The sequence below is a fragment of the Neopelma chrysocephalum genome, unplaced genomic scaffold, assembly GCF_003984885.1.
Source record: "Neopelma chrysocephalum unplaced genomic scaffold, ASM398488v2 Primary Assembly neopelma1_66, whole genome shotgun sequence".
In the NCBI taxonomy this organism is placed as follows: domain Eukaryota; kingdom Metazoa; phylum Chordata; class Aves; order Passeriformes; family Pipridae; genus Neopelma; species Neopelma chrysocephalum.
Genome location: NW_020897725.1, coordinates 6,157,317 through 6,177,396, shown reverse-complemented (window position 1 = coordinate 6,177,396; position 20,080 = coordinate 6,157,317). Strand labels below are relative to the sequence as shown.

General features: G+C 40.9%; 1 protein-coding gene across 1 annotated transcript in view; it reads right to left on the bottom strand.

Annotated features, from left to right (window-relative positions):
* Positions 1-20,080, bottom strand: part of FER1L6 (fer-1 like family member 6) — a 72,782-nt gene that overhangs the window by 13,685 nt on the left and 39,017 nt on the right. The window contains exons 21-34 of the mRNA XM_027684443.1: positions 19,747-19,881; positions 19,048-19,197; positions 15,966-16,076; positions 13,696-13,857; positions 12,399-12,582; positions 12,025-12,209; positions 11,326-11,448; positions 11,155-11,194; positions 9,316-9,428; positions 8,062-8,193; positions 6,933-7,058; positions 5,756-5,883; positions 3,788-3,958; positions 2,466-2,626 (exon numbers count right to left, since the gene is read on the bottom strand). Of these exons, the coding sequence (XP_027540244.1) occupies positions 2,466-2,626; positions 3,788-3,958; positions 5,756-5,883; positions 6,933-7,058; positions 8,062-8,193; positions 9,316-9,428; positions 11,155-11,194; positions 11,326-11,448; positions 12,025-12,209; positions 12,399-12,582; positions 13,696-13,857; positions 15,966-16,076; positions 19,048-19,197; positions 19,747-19,881 (1,921 nt within the window). The remainder of the gene's footprint in view (positions 1-2,465; positions 2,627-3,787; positions 3,959-5,755; positions 5,884-6,932; positions 7,059-8,061; positions 8,194-9,315; positions 9,429-11,154; positions 11,195-11,325; positions 11,449-12,024; positions 12,210-12,398; positions 12,583-13,695; positions 13,858-15,965; positions 16,077-19,047; positions 19,198-19,746; positions 19,882-20,080) is intronic.

Sequence of the window (20,080 nt, the reverse complement as noted above, 5' to 3'; positions counted from 1 at the left end):
CAAGGCGACTTGGATTTCACAAAGCTGACAGTAAATAGGCACTAACAGTTATCTACACCTTATTTTGAATTGTGACAGCGACAGCAAAGACCCTCCTGGAGAAGTGAATCACACCTCAAGGGAAGAGAGTTGAAGTCCATGGGCAAGCAAATGTCACCTTCTCACCAGCTCAGCTTGATCACTGGAAGGGAGACCCCAGAGAATGGCACCTCAAGGAAGGACCAGTGCTAATATTGAAAGTAGGGTGGATATTAGAAAGAAGAGAAACCCTTTTGCACTCTTGAGTTTCTCTTTCCTCCCTTTTTGTGTGGGCTCCACACTAAAGAAGCCCAGACTTTTGAAGAGTGATATTTCCTAGATTAGAAGTCCCTAAGTGAGAAGAAGGTTAAGATTTATTTGTGTCAGCAAACTGTTATCACTTTTCCTATGGGTGTTGCAGTCTCCAAATTGCTGATAGTTGACAAAAGGCTCATTTGGAATTCAAACAGTAGGTATTAAACCCTTCCTAGTGGCTCAAAGAGTGAGGAAAGGATGATCCTGTGGTTATGAACCTTGGTTCCCCCATGTGCACCAACATGTGTTTGAGGTGCAATGTGTTTCATCTAATTTTAGCCAGCTAAAAGCAAGGTCTCCAGCCTGAGCTAATCAGCTAGGCAGCCTCAGTAGCAATGACACAGATTGTCCTACGATATCCCATATCCTCTCGAAGACATCTTTATAAAGACTGTTTTTACCTCTGAAGATGCCTATTTCTTCCCATGGGCTACAGGTAGTCCTAGACTGCCTGGTAGTAGTGGACAGGTAGTTGGACAAGATGATTGTAGTATGTCTCTTCCAACTGAACTATTCTATTTTATCTGATTTCTGTGTTCCTAGAGCAAAGCTGAATTCTTCTTTCCCTTGCAATTTAAAGCTGGATGGATAAATACAATTTTTTCCACCTGTACAGTGGAAATGGTATTGCTTCCTTTTTTTAGTACTCCTCTAGAGCTCAAATCCAAAGTATTTGTTAGTTTCACAGATCCAAATGATGACCACCACAGAAACCTGTCAGGAAATAATGATCCAGATGTACTTGTCAGAACAGCAATCTGGATAGGAATTATGCAAAGACTGTATGCTATAAACTATTTCTGTATATCATGTTGAAAAATTTGTGTACATAAGTACTTTGGTCTTAGCCATCTGGTCTATATTTCCTTGCTTCAGATTTCCATCATCTTGTCTGACATTGGTTTGAATCTTATTTTAGTGAACCAGAATCTTGATTGAGAGATCCTGTTGCTGGGAGTCACACACAGTCGTCTGCTAGTGAGGAAAACAAACAGCAATACTGGAGTCAAAAATCTCTTTCACGCCAAGAAATCAAAAATGGATCAACTTTTTTCCCTTCAACAGTGTTACCTTAGCTGTATTTTGTGGCTGCCAAGAGGAATGTGGTCAGATAAGGGAGTGGAGGTTTTCCTGCACTGCCAGTGTCCACTACTATCTCTCCAAGCCCAGCTCCTCTCTTTCCCCTTGAAAGACTTCATCCTTACACCTCTTTTCCTTAATCTCAGTATAAAACTGAATTATAGAATGGTTTTGGTTGGAAGGAATGTTTAAAGACCACCTTGTCCAACTCCCTGCCATCAGCAGGGACACCTTTCTCTGATAACTGTCCCACTCCACCCTAATGTGATATGGACACTCAAGGTCCTGGTAGCTTTGACCTCTTTTTAATCTGGGAGTTCTGAAAGTAAGTTCTGTCCTGCCATCTGGATTAATGGACTCCACAGATACCTGGATTTACAGAGTTCTGTGTTAGTACTTCAGAAGAGCAGTCAGAGTGGTAATAACCAAGAGGAGAAAAACCAACAAAGAGTAGGTAAGGTAGGACTGGCAGGTAGGTGGCCTGGAGTCCAACTGTGGTCAGAGACTTGTCTAACCTTGGGTAAGTCCATTCAAATCTGTATTTCCCTTCCCTCTTCTTCACAATTCTTGGGTCTGTCTGCTCTAGTGTTTTAGTTTAGACAGGGATTGCATTTTTTGAAAGACTCTCCCTGACTTCCCATGCTTTGATACGTTGTGTGGAAGGATCTCAGAGTGTGTGAGCTGGACTCCTTTTAGATCAACACTAAGCCAGAAGACATGTTCCAAGAGGGTTCCCTGCACTACAACTAATCCTGGGCATGCCATCCTTGGGATCAAGTAGGAGTTAGTCCAAAGTATCTCCCTGGAGCCACCATTGGATGCCAGGTCATCAGCAACAACTGATTCACCCTACAGATTCTCTGCAATTAAGGTATAGCAAAAGCTAATATAAACACAACCTTAACTGCCACAGTTATATGAGTGTTTCAAAGCAGACACAGGCTCCAGTATCTGACTTTAGAATGCATAGCACAACAGGGCCCCTGCTACAGATTGGGCAGGCACTTGGTACTGCTACAATGCAACTGAAGAATGCCGAACTACTTCATTACCATTCTCATCTTCCGTGAAGACTGTCTGTCCCTTAAAGACTTTTGTTCCTACTTGTATCTCCCCTGGCCTCATGAAGGGTCCATTGATTTTGTAGTCCTTGCACAGCTTAGTGAGGATCTCACTTGGCTTGGTTGCATCTCGCCATGCATTGTACCCTTCTCTGCAAGGAGGGAACAGAGAGAGAAGAGAAATGGGTGAAGTTTTCTTTCAGCAAAGTGCACTGACAAATCAGGAATTTCCATGCAGAATTTGCTTTGTGGTCAGTGGCCCTGACATCTGCTCAGTCAAACTTCTCCTTTGAATTGTTCAGCAGTACCTCTAGAGAAACCCTCTCTGTCTGCTCAGGTCCTGGGGACCAACCACTCCTCTGAAAACACAGGGGAAGCTGAGGCAGCCTTACCCACAGCTTAGATAAAGTAACCCAGGCATTGGCATGCTTGCCAAGAGGAAAAGAACCAGAGCTCGATCCATGTTCTACCTAAAGAATTCAAGTCTACATGTGCTACCTCCATTCAAGAAGTGTTCTGCAGCTCCCAGAGGCAGAGGAGAAGCTGAGGTTATCTGGGACATGGAACGAGCACAGGAAGAAATATCTCACACTAGAGATGAGCTGGTGAGGGAGGCTTTGTGGTTTAGTCTGTGCTCCTGGACTGCTTTTTTCCATTTTCCACCCTTTGTTTGTAGATAAAATGAGAAACAATCATAGGGGAACACCAAACCCACATCTGCCAGTTTAGTGCCCCACCCCAGGGCAGTGGAGTTATTTTGGATTGACTTTCTCTACACTAATTAATTTTGTGCACAATGTCCTTGAGCGTGCAGCTACATGGCAAGGACCAGGAGCTCAGCATCATCACCCTATGACTCTCTCCTGTTAGAGAGGCCAAGTCAGCAGTCCCACTCTGCTCCCTCTCCACCCAGTGCCACATGAGTCCCACCAGCCTTGATGCAACCACTCCAGTTGCAGCTGAATAACAGAGAGTAGAGTAGAGCCCTGGTATAACTTCTCTGGGAGATTTTTTTCCCGTTTGCCCTTTATGCCTGTCTAAGGCAGTTTATCAAGCAGGTGTGTTATACATCAGCTTTTTACTACCTAAAATACTCCTTGAACAAACAGTGCTGTTAATTTTAAAATATCCATTTCCCATTGAGGCTGGAAGCTACCCAGAGCCATCACTAAGCTCTGTGGTGAATTTTAATTAAAATACCTCCTGTGACACTTTTGTGTTGGAGAAAGCATAATATTTAGCTACACCTTGAATTTTTCTTTCGAGTCAAGTCACTCACTGTGTGCTCTGTTGCTGTCTGAAGAATTACTTACATTTCATATTGACTCTGTAACCCACAGGTAGCTCGATGCCTGCTGTAGAAACGATTTTCCAAATCAATTTTAGTCTCTCCAATGAGATCATCAGTCCCCACGAAGTCATGGTCATAGATCAAGACTCTGAGCAAGGAATCCTTGGGAAAGGTAGCTTGGATTTCAAATGATCTACAGGAAAAATTGAGACCTACATGCAGTCAAGTCAGTTTTGAAGCCTAAAAGACTAAGTTAATGAATGCTGTGCAAATAATGTGTGAATCGTGTCCCTTCTAATAAGCAGTGGGTTTTGTGGTAGTGCTTTTTGCTTCAATTAAATATTTGAACATGCTGGAAACACACGGTACAAAAGTGTTTTCTTCCTCCTCCTTCTCTACCATCCCCTGTACAGATCTAAGATCACTCTTACAGTAGACAGAAATGGAATGGAGCTGGTCAACTAAATGACTCATCCTGAATCCAATACAGGTGGAAGTCTGGAAATTACAAGGCTTATGTAAGGGTTCTCACATGCTTTTCAGAACCCCTAAAAGGTGCATCTGAGTCTTTTCTATTCTCTTCCAAAAACTGCTGGTTAAATATTGAAAATAGGAATCTGGGGGCACCCAACAAAATGATTAGACAAAAGTTTTAAACAAGTCTCAAAAAAGCAAAGATCAGAACTCCTTTTTCACTCAGTGCATTTTTCAGGGATAGGAATCATTATTGTTGAGATGTTTAGGGAATATGAAAATATGAAAGGGATTTTAAAAATGATTTGACAAATTAGTGGAAGACAGGACATCCTCATCAGCACAACACTGGCTCCAGATTTCTCCAAAGCACAGGCAAAACCTGTCCTGAGGGACGAGTTTTGTTCTTTTTCTCAACGTAGTAAAAGTCAATTTTGTAGCAACAGCAGAGCACTTTTAGGAGGAGAGATAGCTTTGGGGATGGTTTGGAATTGCTAGAGGTTGATGGTGTCCTGCTGACCAGGCTTTCTAGGATAATGAGAAGTGTTTACAACGACTGACAGTACTGCTGCGAAGGAGTTGCTGGTCCAGTCACTCCAGCACTGCCACTGGCAGCAGCAGCAAGGACTCTCCAAATCAACAGCCCATTCCTTGCCTAAAACAAACAGAGTGGTGATTGCCCATTCCATCTACATGTGTCTATAGTGGCTGTGGTTTGTCATAATGATGGATCTGCCAAGGAAGAGCTTAAGGCACAGAAACTGAGATGGCATGCTATGGAGGGACCACTCTTTTCTTGTCTGTTCTCCTGACACTTTTGTCCTTAAGTCTATATTTTTGCAGACAGGATCCTGTCCTAGCAGGCTTTCAGTCCAAAGTGGTATAGTTTCTCTGGTTAAATGTTCTTACAGAATAACTGCACCTCAATTCAAAAAATTTTCAACCTTCTTAAAACAGTGAAACTTACTGGAAAAAAAAATCACAGCTGTTAGCATTAAAAATATAAATAAGTATAAAGCATTGATAATACGAAGTGGATGTTTATGGCAGCTTGCCCCTGGCTCCCCCATTCAGAAGGCGATACGAGTTCAAAAAGCTATTTATTTTTGTCCTAGTTCTAAAATTACGAGATTTATTTCGCACTCTATTCAACCTGAAATAGAGACAAAGATTGTGAAATCACTCTTTACTATTCTGATATTTATCTCACTTTAAACTTAATGATTGTATTAATTTGCACAGAAAATGTCATTGTTACTTCATTTCCTCTCATGCATTATTTTGTAAAACCTCTCACAGATTGCATTACTTTATGTGTTTTGATAGGTATGAAAATGAAATATTTTATAATCATACAGAGTGACACCAATTCTCAACATTTTAACCAGCATAATTACAAAACATCCAACCAGGCAGAAATCAGCATATAACAAACACTTTGTAATAGTAATAGCAACAGTGGTAGCAAATGATAAAGCACAAATTACACTGAATAAGAAAATAAGCCATCACTGACCTTCCAAATACAGGGTTTAGCTGCTTGGGGATGTAGTTTTCCCTGTCTTTAATTTCTGTGTTGCCCAGTTTCAGCACAATGTAGGGATCTGACTTGCCATCTGGATCAGCTGGGCTGAGGTTAAATGCCTGTTAGGAAGAAAAGCTGTTTTCTCAAGAAGTTTGCTTAAATGCAGCATGATCACAGGAAATGTAGGTCTCTTGCCCAGTCCTGGATGTTCTGGAAGTGCAGGGGCTTTTCTTGCCTGATGTAATGCAAAATTTGACCTTTAGCTTTGCAGGCTACTAGGAAAAGATGATCTGGAGGAGAAGACAGTTTGCAAAGGTGGAACAGGTAAGTGCTGTGCCACCACTAAGATGGAAAAAGATGAGCAGGAGAGACAATGCTGAGGCAGAAGCTGGCTGCACATGTGCATGTAGGATTCAGGAAAGGTTTTCCAAAAATAGTGTTCCAGGTCCTTGAACAGTGCAAAACAATTCTTCATAGAATCACAGAATTGTTAAGGTTGGAAAAGACCTTTAAGTCTTTATATTCATGAAATAAAACAATCTCTTCCTCTTCTTGTCTTCTGTTTTGTTGCCACTGTCTCTTTGCATGCCATCTTTCTGTCTTAGATTACCTGCAACTCTCTTGTTTCTCTGAAATACCAGTTTTTTCTACCCTTTTTGCTTCTCACACTGTGCTCTCTCATCTTCTTGTCTTCCATATTTCTATCTTTATCGACCCCAAAACTTGTTCACAACATCTACCACTTTGTTGATGTGCAATTCACAGCCCTCAAAAAATATGCTCTAATTTTCTCCTTATTGAGGTTTTGTTTAAATGTGTGTCCTTTTGAAACAACTCTACTGATTAAAACCGGCTGCATTTGCACAACATGGCTGGAACAGGTTGTCCATACTATGTTAGTTATGCATCCAGCCCTTTCAGTTTGAACAACTAAAGTGATTCTCCAGTCTTGCAGAAATCTCCAGAATTCTCATTAGGAATATAGAAAATTTTCTGCCCTGAACACCCATTTCTACAGCATGAAACATTGTCTGAAATATGACCAGAAAAAATAATACCACATGGATAGGGATTTTCAGAAGCTTCACTGCAAAGAAACTGAAAGTAAAACGAGCTGAAAAGAAACATCCAAGTTATTTCAAGGTTCAAAGAGCATCTGTCTACTTACTGCCACAATATAAACCCTGATGAGTACTTTGACAGAGTGGTTTGGTGGTATCCCTTGCAGGATGCGGGGCTGCCCTCTGTCCAGCAAGCTGCCGTCCTCAGGACTCGGGTATATGCAGAAGGAGCCCTGGTAATACACTGACTTTTATCTTCCTCGAAAACAGGTCAGGTGCAATACAAAACCAACTCTTTTAACCCAAACAAAATATCATTCATGCAGACTGTGCTTCAGTACATACATATACACAGGATATTCTGTGGTACAACTCACAAGGAACCCAGACTTCAGTGCACTAAACATCATCTTTTAAAATGTCTTTTCTCTATAACACAGTACCATCACTACATCTAGATGTGGAAGTACCTGCATGCTCTTAGCTGTCTATTTGATTATTTAAAATTAACACCTGCAGGTATTCTAAATCCAGTTTTCCTGTCATTGATATTCTAAAAATAATATTTTGACCTTAACTGTATATTTGCAAATTAATAATTCCACCAGGTAAGTTTCACAACAGTGTGACAGGAATCTAACTGTATTTTTACAGCTGCCATATAACTCATATAAATCAATATTGACTCATGCTGCCTCATGTTGCCTGAAAGCATCTAACTAGTCATTTGGACAGAAATTTGCATTGCAAAATAATTGAGATATCAATGAGTTTAATCAGTTCCTCTAAACTACAAAGTGCTTGAAACCCGATTAGCATTACTCATGCTTTGAACATTTCAGATTGCCTGATGGTGCCCTGGCTCAGGCTGTAGCTGTGAGGGCCTCCATTTAAATTACACAAAGTTGCATATAAGGTGCTGTAACTGATAGTACAGTAATAAAGCTGCATTAGTTAAAGCTGGAGTGCATAATATATTTCTGCTTCCCCTTCTGTGATTTCCAACTCCCTGTAATTCCTTATTTCAAAACAGCAGTGAACACCTGATGCTGGATGCTGCTTTTTTCTATCAGATAATGGAAAAGGAAAACACATGCCTCTAGGTCTAATAAAAGATATAATTCTATTTACAACAGATTGTCAATGTCTATTTCTTTCATTCCTGGTATACCTGAAATATGTATGAAAACCTAAAGTCTCTAAATTATTATCCATTTAATCAATATTAAAGCTTACCTTAAATTTTCCTATTATTCTGTCTTCAGCATCAGCATGAACTTCGTCATTAGATTTTCCTCTTAAAAGCTGGAAAGTTTTCACCCAGTCTTCAAAGTTATTAAATTCACTCTCCAAGTCTCCTTCATAAATCTTTGAAAACATAAGAATGCTTACTTTTTGTGGTGCAGTGAATATATTTATAGCCACTTTTTTATTACAGAATGACTAGAAATCCATTTTGACTCAAAATGCAGATTTTAATAAAACCGATGTTTTGCAGAAGTCCTTGAGGAAAAAAGTTAATTCCCCACTTAAAACAGGACCAGTTTTGTCCTCGACCAAAGTCTTTCACAACTATTGAAATGACACATTAATGCCACAGGGAGAAGCAATTTTAGAGGGGCCAAAATGAATGTTTGTGAGCCCTGGTGTGAAAAACAGTGTGAATGTACTGCTTTTTGCTTCTGTTTCCTTTCTGCGTTGTGCCTTTGATGTACTGACCCATTCTGGTATGTTAATGTGTCAGAACTTGAGAGCAAAGCAGACAATAACAAAGTGCTGTGGGGACGGAGCTTTGGGATAGCTTAAAAGACCAAATCATTTTTCAAAGAACATGATTTCTTTCAATACCCTCTCCATGTAATTTATCAAGTGTTATTCAGTGTGAAATAGAAGGGCCTATACTACTGCCATCTCTTAAAAAATGGAAATAGCAGTTTCAAATTCCCCTTTATTCAGCTACAATCTAATCCAAAGAGTCCTAATCTTTTCAAACCTCTCATCTCTCCAGTCATTTTGCATGACCCATATAGTTTTCTTTGAATTCCTTCTATCACTACCCAACTAAATTTATTACATCTCTCATCAGGGAGGATGTACTAGCAATTGCAGCAATGTTTTCCATACTCTTTTTTAAGTCATTCTTAATAGTCTGTAATACTTCCAACATGAAATTTGGGATTTCCAACTTCAGTATTTTACATGCGAACAACAACACTGAATTTTCACTGACGTCTTTCTGGGTTTGTCTACAGCAATAAATTGAATGTCTAAGACCAAGTAGGCCACATCCACCCTATGAGATGTATGGTCTCCTCTGGATCCCATGTGCTGAAGTGCATTATCACTTCACTATCATTTAGTGTGTTTTAGTCATTGTAAAGTGCCTGAAATAAACTTTAGGAGGGTTTGCCAAACTCAGCTGCTTATGTCAAACTTGGGGGAGATAGTGAATAACAACAGCCTTACCTCCTAGTCTTACTTCTCTCTTACCTGCAGTGTTGCTAGGTTTGGAGTTTCCTTCTGTCTCCTTTTCAATGTCTTATCCTTCTTTTTGTCTGGCTCATCCTCTATGATCAGTGCTATGTGGTCAGAAGTCTGCTTATCTACAGAGATTTAATGACATCATGCAGGTTTTAATTAGCAAAGCACATCAAATGCTTCAGATAAGGATGCAAAATACATTTTAAAGAATCACCCTTGCTCCTTTTTCATTAATTCATCTACTGTCGGGCATAGGGTCCTTTCTTTCACCACTGCTCCTCCAAGAGGTGGCATTTTATCCTCTCTGTGGCTACCAGATGAACTTGTTGGACCAAGTGTGATGGTGTCCTGTATCACTCCTTCCCTACATTTCCCAGAACACCCTTTTTCTTCCTCTCTGACTCCTCCTCCATGCAAACTAACAGATCTTAACAGCTTCCACGTAAAATTTAAGGCTTATTTAGAACTGAAAGCCAGTATTTAGGCTGACTGCAACTTCAGATATCAGGGTGAACCAAGTTCTTCTCTGCTTAATGGTATCACAAAACAGGGTGTATCTCACCTTGTGAAAGCCTAGAAGTATGAGAAATAGGGGGAGGTATCTGGGCAGCCTAGAGCCAGATTCTCAACACTGAGAGGAGACTTCCCAACAAAGAGAGGATGAGCCCTCAAAAATGGCACTGAGATGGTTTAGTTCTTTGGCTGAAATCTGGATTTTGAGTTCACTTTAATTTTTTGAGTCGTTTGACAGCACTGAATACTTAGAGATATATATATTATATCAGTGCTGTCCCGTATGTATAATTCCTATCATGACAGATGAAAATACGTAAAAAAACTATCAGAAGAGAATTTACAAAGTCTGAAATCATCAGTCCAAACCAATATGCCACAACTGCCTGAATAGCCTGTGGGTGGATGTCACAATATCAAGTAAATTTCTAATCATAAGTGAACATCACACCTTTGTAGAATATTTTCTATCTAAATATTTCTTCCATGTGGACAAGTGAGCTTCACTCAGAAACCGATCTCCAACTCATCTCTCAGCATCCCTGATGATCACTGAAGTACTTTCAGCTGCTATTTCCAAAATGATACCATGTGACATTTAGGTCATGTCTTCCATCTAGAGCAACCTCAACTCCTCCTTTAAACCAGAATTCACCTCAGCCACTGGTGGAGTGCAGTCAGCTCTGGCATGTGAAGGTGCTTAGTTTAGTGAATAGCAGCTCTGTATAAACAGTAAATATCTGGTTTTTTCCCACCCTTTATTTTTGTCCAAAAATAAAATTTTCCAGAGTTCAGTTTGATTGTGGGAGGGCCTGCTAAGCCTTGGAGTATACATGTATGGAGACAGACATACATACATACGTACACAGAGCCTATTTCTGGCCAATTCTTTTAGGTTATTGTGCAAAAAAAATTTTGCTATAACCTGAGCTAGATAAAGCTTTTCAGTTATGGAAGTAACACACATGACTATGAGTCTGCTAGCAGAAGCTGTTGCTGCATCACTGATCCTGAATTGGATTCAAAATTGAGAGAAACTTCTTTTTCTGAACTTGTTACAAATCTAGCCTAAGATTAGGATAATCTCTACCTTGTATCATTTAGGACTTTGACTATGCAAATCTTTGTGCATGAGATTTGAATCACAGGAAACTCATGTTAACCCAACACTGGCTGTGAAGCTTTTGCCTACCCACCATCTGATCAGCTGTAGAGGAAAGAGTCCACTATACCAGCAGTAATCTGTCACCAGATGTTAATTTTTGTCAGTAAAATAGTAGAGAAGTAAAATATTAGTAGTACAAAATAATAGAAAAATGCAAATAATTTACTCACTGTCCTCGGATTTTCCTTCACTGGGAAAAATCCCTTTTGCCTTTCAAAAGAAAAAGATGATGGACAAACTCCTCATTATGAATGTCATACCGAAAGGGAATCATTCAGCAGTAAATCTATATTTACAACATTGCTCATCCATGAGAGTTTCCAACGTGCTGGGTGATTTACCTTTTGCATTTTGAGCACAGAAGCATAGTATTTTGACCACCAGTCAATAACATTTTCAGCTGATTCATCTGCAATCGTTCTTTTTCTCCTCTTTGTTGACCGTCGGATAGATTTTGTCATACCCTGCCAAAGGATGGAGAAAACACTGTTGAACTCTAGAACTGACCAAAACTAATCACCTGACTCGTTACATTAAGCATGAACAGATGTATATATAGAAAATTTCAACCTCCAAGGGCTAAATAAAGTGCAATATGAATTACTGTTTCTGTCTTTTATTCCAAGACACTTCATCATGATCATCATATTATTAAAGCTATCTCTATATTTCTTACTGACAATGCCAAAAGTTTAACCATTGAAGTTGTTGCCACAGGAGCAACCCATACAACAGGCAAACCTACACAGATAAATAAATAATGGTGTTTTAAGGGATGCAAATATTCAGATACAAATTGGTTTCTCCTCCTAAGTCTGCAAGCATTTTAAGAGTCTATTAATGGAAGTAATGAAATTATGTGGGATCAAAGCTGCACTGATAATTAGTTCTCTTGAGGGCCAGCAAGGTAGCGTGGGCGTGAACATCAATACGCAGAATCTCTAAATCTGAGGTCCATAAGAGGTTACCTTTTTATAAGGAAGAGCTAAAGTCTGCAAGATTGCAAGAGAAAGTTAGCTGGCAGCTTCAGCTATACCCACCTTCTTTTTCCTCTCTTTCCCTGTCTCAGACGCAGAGTCCTCTGGTTTAGTGGCAGGAAGTGCTCTCAGAGATGGGTCTGGCTCTACCACTGTACATTTACCCTGCTCCACGTCTACGTAGATGTGATCAGCTAAAAGCGGTTCTTCGTGGAATAACTCAGCAGGCTGGGATGACTCAGGTGAAGCTGAAATCGAACCTTTACAAGTTAGGTAAATTTTTTGCCAGCAATGCTATCATAACATTTGATGATCATCAAATAACTATGTGGGTAAAGGTTTGACCCTATACTCAGCACAATAAAGCATTCTTGTGAGTGTTAAGCTGCTACGTAGGTCCTTTGCCTTTTTATTTGGGGTCAGAATGGAACACTTACCTTCCTCAGCTTCTGCAATGTCTAGTCTGTTAGGTGTAGCCTGAAGATCCAAAGGGGTTTTACACAGGAATTGCTTAAGGCAATTGATGGTATGTGTTCCAACAAGAGTACTCCTCCCAAACGCTCTCCAGTCGACCACACAGATGCTTAGTGGTGGATGCAAGAGTTCATTTTCAGGCAGCTCCTAGTGCAGGATGACAGACAGCAGCATGAGGATTGCTAGAGAATATAGAACACGCGTAGAATATTTCTTGTGCACAGCAATGAGGCTTTTACTCTTGACTCCCTTCTCCCCTTCAGCTACTAACATATTCAAAAAGCAAAATGCATTCAGCACAGGCAATATAATTTCATCTGTGGTTTTCTACAAAATCTGGAGAAAGCCTTGTTCTTAGGAATACAGAGTGGACTGTACAGACTGTGCAGCTGAGTTGGGTCCCATGCTGTCATATACAACCATCTCTTGCTAGAATAAACTGGGAGAATCAGGAACATCCAGAAGGAATGAATGCTTTGTTGGAAGTTGGGAATCTCAATGGCACTGCTACCATGTCAAAGGCTCTTAATCCTATCTGCCTGAGTTTTCCCAACCAGGAGATGTGGACACTGAGTGGTTACATGCCTTATAGGATGAACTACCACAAGCTCTTTGGACTTGTGACATACAATGGATGCTAAAAATACTGTAGAAACTGTACTTTGGTATCAAAGCTATTGTTTTGATATCCTTTTCTCTTATAAATAAATCTCCCTCTAGATCCTAGCAACAAGAGCAAATTGAACAGACTAATTTTTTCTGTTGCTGACCTTTGTTCACTGAAAGTACCAGCTCTTATAACCCAACCAACAGGCGATACATAACTTTCCAGTTCAAAAAGGCAAGGGTGATAATGTGCAAAGGTCCAGAGCTCATAAGCCAGAAATGATCAGTGCCATTAACAGCCCAGTAACACAGGGAGGAATATTAGAAGAATAGAAAGAAAATAAAGGAAACTGAACTGTCAACAAGTTCCAACCTATCAGCTGGAAAATAGGTTGGTAAGTAAAAATCTGATTGCTACATAATTCCTTGCCTGCTTGGGACATAACATGAGGAACAACATCTTCTTCTGTCATACAGTTTTAGCAGAAATCTTTTGAAGCATCTTCAAATCAGTAGCTTTTGCATGAGAACTGACATCCTTTAGTATTTGATCAAGACACAGAGGAAATTATTTGATGTGAAAGGAAGGACAACAATAGTTAACACCTTGCCTAACCAGAGCAAGACAGGCAAGAGGCAGCATGGTGTACGCACCACTTCAAACCAGTCTGCAAGGCCAGTGAAATTGGGATTTTTCTTGTAGCTCTGTATGACAGAGGATTTGACTCCTTTCCCTGCACATTCGATGAGAACCTGGGGGCGATCTACAGAGAGGAGCTGGACTTTCTTCAGCTCTCGAACACCCCAGAACAGGACCTGTGTTATGCAGAGAGAAACACTGTTAGCCTGCAGAAACCCCTCAGTCTGGGGAAGCCACTGCTGGGATCCTATCACTGTATATCCCATTGGGAATGCACAACTACCAGGAAAAAAAAAAAGAAAACCAACATAAATCTAATACCCAATAACCATCAAAATTCATGATGGAAGTTAAAACAATTAATAACATCCAACTCTTATCAAGGAGTTATCGCCAACAGCAAGCCCTAATAATACATTTGGAAAAAGGCGTTTTTTCAGCAGGGAAAGAGGAATATTCATCTGAACAGCGGGGGTTTAATTTGTTTGAAGTATTGGAGCTGTTGAAGGAGCAAACAAATCCGACAGGAGCAGAGGTGATTAACAGAGGTTTGCCAGCCAAGCTCGGCCTCAGGTCTGCACTGGATGGCAGGAGGTCTCCAAGCAGCTTTCCTTTAAAGGACTGTGCTCCTGGTCTAGAGGACAACAAGGAGACTGGCTCTGTAGAATAGGGGTCTGCAGGTAAAATAGGACTAAAGCAGAGGGCTGGGACAGTTAGAGATGGTTACGTTGTGGTTGGTGAGTGAAACTGTGAGTCTCATGGATTGAAATGAAGATTGATAAAGAGCACTGGAGAAACATGAGGATTGATGAGATCCTGCTCTGTTGCCAGAGGTTCCCAGTTAAAACTGGGGCACACTTGTGTAGTGACAATGGCTACATGGCCTTTTCCACCAGTGCAAGATATAGTCTATAATGTCTTAACAAAAATAGTTGTGTTATATTCATTGTGTTAATTGCTTTCTGGATACCCTCCAGAGTTCATCTTTCCTTCAGTTGCACTTCAACTATAAACCTGTTCTTGAAGCAATTTAACTTTCTGGATCTGGATGCAATTTACCTCATTTTAAGGTGCCCAAGGTATCAGATGGAGGAGTGGGATTGTCCTGGTGTCCCCCCAGAACCAAAGGATCCAGAGACACACTTCCTAAACATAATTTAATCTATTTAAGACCTGAAATACTCTGGGAAGGGGGCTGCTCTGCTCAGCCATCCAAACAAGAAGCCTACAGTAAGGGAGCTTCTAAGCTGGCTGCCCTAGAGCTATGGGCATAAAAGTCACAGCAATGTGAAATAGAAATGTACAAACAGCACAAAGCGAGCACACAAGCGGGGGCAGTGGCAAAGCCTTCATAGCACAATACCTTGAGAAACACCTAAGTTTAAGGATTAGGTTGTCCATTTTGCATCAGCAGAGTAGTTCATGAGGTTGTTTACCTCACAATAGCAGGTGTAAAAAAAAAAGGAATACTGCTAACAAAGTCTCATTCCTATATACAGAAAGCAATAGCTTAACTAAAGGATATAGTAGAGCTAATAACTGTTCTCCCCTTTTCAGCACCTCAGTTGTTGGATCTTTGAATGCAAAGCTGGAATTGCTTTGGGCTTCCGAAAAAGGATTTCTGGGGAAAGAGCATCAGGTGACACAAGCAGGATCTGACTTGGCATGGAAAAATGGGCAAATAAGCACGTGGTGTGAAGGCTGTAGGATGAGTGACAGTGAACGATGAGGCTGGGCAGCATCTAAGCATTGCATTGATGCAAAAAGCTGCCACATTACCCTACTTTCTGACATATGGGTAGTTTGGACACAAATGGTGCAAGAGAGAAGGGCAGGGAAGGTGTGGAGATTTGTAGACAGGCAGAGGCATTGTTTGGCTTAAGTTTGGGACCCAGAAAAAGCCTGTGAGGTGGCTGATGCCACTGGAACTGACAGCTCCAGTGATGTTAGTTGCAAGGGGAAGCTCTCCATCTCCTACAGACACTTCCTTGGGTTGCACAGGGCAGTGTCCATCATCTATGCTCTGCCACAGGAGCAGTCCCTTCCTAGCAGGTCAGGACTGAGACACAGCCCTTGCTGACCTCAGTGAAAGCGCTACCTAGCATTCCCAGTCTCAGAGAAACAATTTGGTCTGAGGTTTCCACATTCATTTTGGGATCTATATGCTGTTTTCATGTGATTCCTATTGATCAGGATTTTAAAATCATCATCCCTTACTGTTACATTTCAATAAGAGAATAAAAGGAGCTGAGGTTAGCAAATGGAAATGTTCAAAGTAACTCACCTCCACTCTGTATTTACTTAAAACAGGTCGTATGTTAGCTGGGACTGGGAAAATCTGGCCAGCCTCTGGTGGATCCACTGGGGGAAGTCTGTCTGGATCTGACTCAGGAATCTGAAAAATGAAGCAGTCATAACTTAGGCCTGTTTTTGGAATAAAAAAATCAGTATCACAAGTATCTGTGAATGACACATATATAGAACACACGAATTAAATGCTGTTTTATAAGATACATTGCAGAGCAGAGCAGTTGTGCTGTGAGAGGAATGTGACCTGAATTGCTATTGCTCATGCTGTGATGCTAAAATATTTGGCAGAAACAGTATTCAATAGATTGCATTTATGCACCTTTCTGAAAAAAGGACTCCTTTGTCCTAGCAGGACATAGTCTGCCCTAAAGATATGCATATGCTGAAGCATGGTAATTCTATTTACTAAAAATGGAAATCATGGTCATTCTATTTAAAAAAATCCTGAGCAAAACTGCTTGGAAGACTTCCACAGGAAAATTCTAGATCTGATTCTAATTAGAAAGGGTTGGTGAAGAGACAGTGCACATCAGCTAAACCACACATTTGCCAGAGAGACATAATGCTCTCCAGCTCTTGTGGAATAGTGGTCCTGAGTTATTGCATGCTCTCAGAACTGGAGGACTTGCAAACCACCTCTCCAGCATTAGGGCTGGGTCTTCTCTGTGCAGCTACTAAAATCTAGTAGCAGGTGGCACTTATGTTCTCTGTGTGTGATTGCACATGAGCTTGTCCCACGTTCAGGAGCTTATCAGGGTGCACACGACTGCTCTGTGCCAGCAGGGTGGGAGGAGAGCAGGCTCCACTGCAGCTCTGAGGCTTGACCATCTCTGCTTCTTGCTGTACTCCAGACTTTGCTGCCTCCTTGGTTCACTTCCTGTGAGAAAGCTCTTTGGCTTAATTTCCCAATAATTTCCTAAATTTTAGCAGTGTAATTATGACCTTCTCAGTCCATATTGGGTAGATCTCAAGCCTGGCCTGATTTAGCAAATTTCTACATAAAAGAGCTGAAGCCAGCACCTGATGATGAGTCCTGTCAGATGCTAAGGCTGTGACAGCAGACAACAACCTATGGACAAAGCTCTCCTCAGCTTTCACTTGAAGGACAGTACCTAAAGTGTACTGTCCATGCAGCTCCTGGGAAGCAGAAACACGTTTTCTGGAGTGCATCAGTGTCCCTAAGCTAACTTGTCACCGTTGAAAGGTGAAGCAGGTGAAATACAGCTCTCAAAGGATCTATGAAGTCTTCTGCTTCATTTAATTAGGTCATCTGTCTATGTACAGTTGAGTGGGAGTTTAATCACCACAAGGGAGAAAGGATGTGTTCCCCAGTACCTTGTAGGTGAATGAGGAGATGAGTGGAAAATTAATTACTAATGTAGCACCTGCAGCATAGGTGAGTATTTACATAATTAGCAGTAACATTTCACATGCACATGTGATCTTTATCAGTAAAACCCAAAGCAATTAAGTAAATAAATGAATAAAACAAGAGTTGAAGAATGATCTAGCACTCAACAATAAAGGAAAATATCCACAAGATGTGTTTACATGGGGATTTTGCTTTTTTGACTAAAAAAAAAATTAAAAAATCAGTAAATCCTGAGCTCACTTTGAGCAAAATCAAGACTCCTAGTATTCATTAGTCTATATTTTTTTAGTCTGCTATTTCCTTAAGTGCCAGGAAGCTTTGTTATAAGAATAATTTTATTCCTTCAACAAGACCTAGCATTCATTTTGAGAAAGGAACACACACTTCTTACACAACACTCCTTCAGCTGAACCAAATATTACCTACAGATTAGAGTTACTAAGCACAGTATGTCATAGGAAAGCTTATGGGTTCAGAATGACAATAAATCAGTAATGAGAGATTTTTGTTTCCATCCTCACACAGAGCATCATCAGGAATGTACTGATTTTGGAAGCAGCCACCAGCATATCAACTCTGGGAGAGCTTTGAAGACTGGCAGGTGTTTATATATATTTTTTTTTTTCCCCTGAAAATGTCTTTAATGTTCATATTGCTATTATCTGCCACGTGAGATGCTGTGCAGTGTTGTTACTGAGAAAAAAGTGCAGAGTGTGAAGATAAAAGACTCTAGGGTTCTTACTTTCTAGAGAATTCTTAGGAATACATTTGAACATGTCCCCAAAACAGTGTTGTTTCTTTGTCCCAAAAGATGGCAAAACAAAATACAATACTCTTTTGTTCATGTGAAAGTGAAATTCAATTTAAAAATGGAAAACTTATAGCTAAGATACTAGTCTCTATCCCTTGGTACCTACCACAATGAGGAAATACTCCACATGGTGTCATATTTCAGACTTTCACCAAAAACGTAATTAGCCATCATGCTTAAAAGCCTGTTTTATATTGGGAATATCTAGAAAACATGTCACAACATTCCATATTTTTCCCATTTCAGATTTCAGAATAAATTGCTATAGGTTTTCAGAAGATAGAAGTTTCCTCTAACTGGTGGCTCTGCAAATTTCATTGAAATTCCCTGAAATCCCAGGCATGATGCATCCCAGTCATGTATCTATCAGGTTAGCCCAGGAGGTAAGCTGAATTTTCCTTTTGTCTCACAGGTGGAAACCATGTAATATTTCTTTTAATACAGTAGGGATACCTGAAAACTCAACCTACCTAATCAAATCTGTATTATTCACCACTTCCTTTTCCTACGAGTGAAAGCAGCATTGGGAGCTTTGAGGCTGGTAAAGTCAGGGCCATGTGCTACTCCAAAGAGCAAGCAGTGGGATTTTCTCAGGTGTTTCTCAGGTCAGAGCATAGTTTAGGGCAGGGCAAGTGACAAGCAAAGGAGGCTCAGAGCATGTGAAGGGCTGGCAGTGGTGTGTACATGGGCAGTGGCCCCTGGTAGGGTGGAGGTGGTGACAGAGATTGCATGGGGACTATGAGGTCCAACAGCAGAATGACCCTGCTCCAGTTGCAATTCCCATTAATTCAAGGGGGTGATGGACCTTGATGCCATGGCAGCTTTTGCGAGCCCAGTGTGTAAAAGTGTAACGGCCAAGAAGGTCAAGTTTACCTCCAGAAGCTCGAATGTAGCAAGAAGATCTCCTCCTGAAAGATTTCCACAGTGCACTGGGTGGTAAGAGAGTTTAGGTGGTTCATAGCTTTGATGAGCAAGTCTCACCACAGGGGCAGCCACTGTAGATCCAATATACTCTGCCTTACCCTAAATAAAGGAGAATACATGTGTCAAATGCATTTGGATTTCACAGCTGTCCTGGGAGCCGGGATGATGCAGAGCTTAGTATTTGTGAAAAAAGCCTTCTTGTGAAGAAAAGGGCAAGGTAAAATGCAAAGCAGCTATGATGATGGAAGAACTGAGTACTTACTACCTCTTCAGAGCATCCAAAGTTTCTGAGTTCAGTCAGTAAGACTGTCAGAGTCTGCATGGTCAGAGATAAAGCTGTCTTGACCCAGACTTAGATATAAAATTTACAGTTGTGTTCAAGGGAGGTGGGAGCAAGATGCTTCTGATTTCTGTAGGCCAGCTTTTGGGAGCAAGATTCATTTGGGGAAAATACAAGGCCACAGCTCTGCAAGGACATGAAGTGAATCTCAGGGCTGTTCTCAGATATTAAACTGCAAACCACAGTAATACTGAGCTCCATTCAGCAAGGTCATCCATTTAATGCCTATTCAGTGACTCGGCTTTTCTTTCATGCTGGCAGTATGACGCCAGAGCCCAGGTTTTCCCTAAGAAGAATTTTGACTTTACCACTGCGTCGTCATCGTACAGCTCAATGACGATCTCTGGTGGGAACTGAGCGATCTCCTCTCTGTCGCCATGGAGCACAATGCTGTTGAAGAGCAGCATCTGGTTCCAGGTGGGGGATAATGTCTGTGAAATGATCTAATGGAAGAGAGGAAATGTTTAATGAGCTGTGGACTGGTTGGTTTGGAGTCCTTCAGCAGGACATGCTGATCTGCTGGTGACATCCTTTCCCAATTCCATGTCGGTGACACCACATTTTTCAGCAGCTATTCCCAGCCAGAAGAACATGAATCTTTCACCTATCTCTTTGCCTCACAGATCCCTTACAAGCATATCA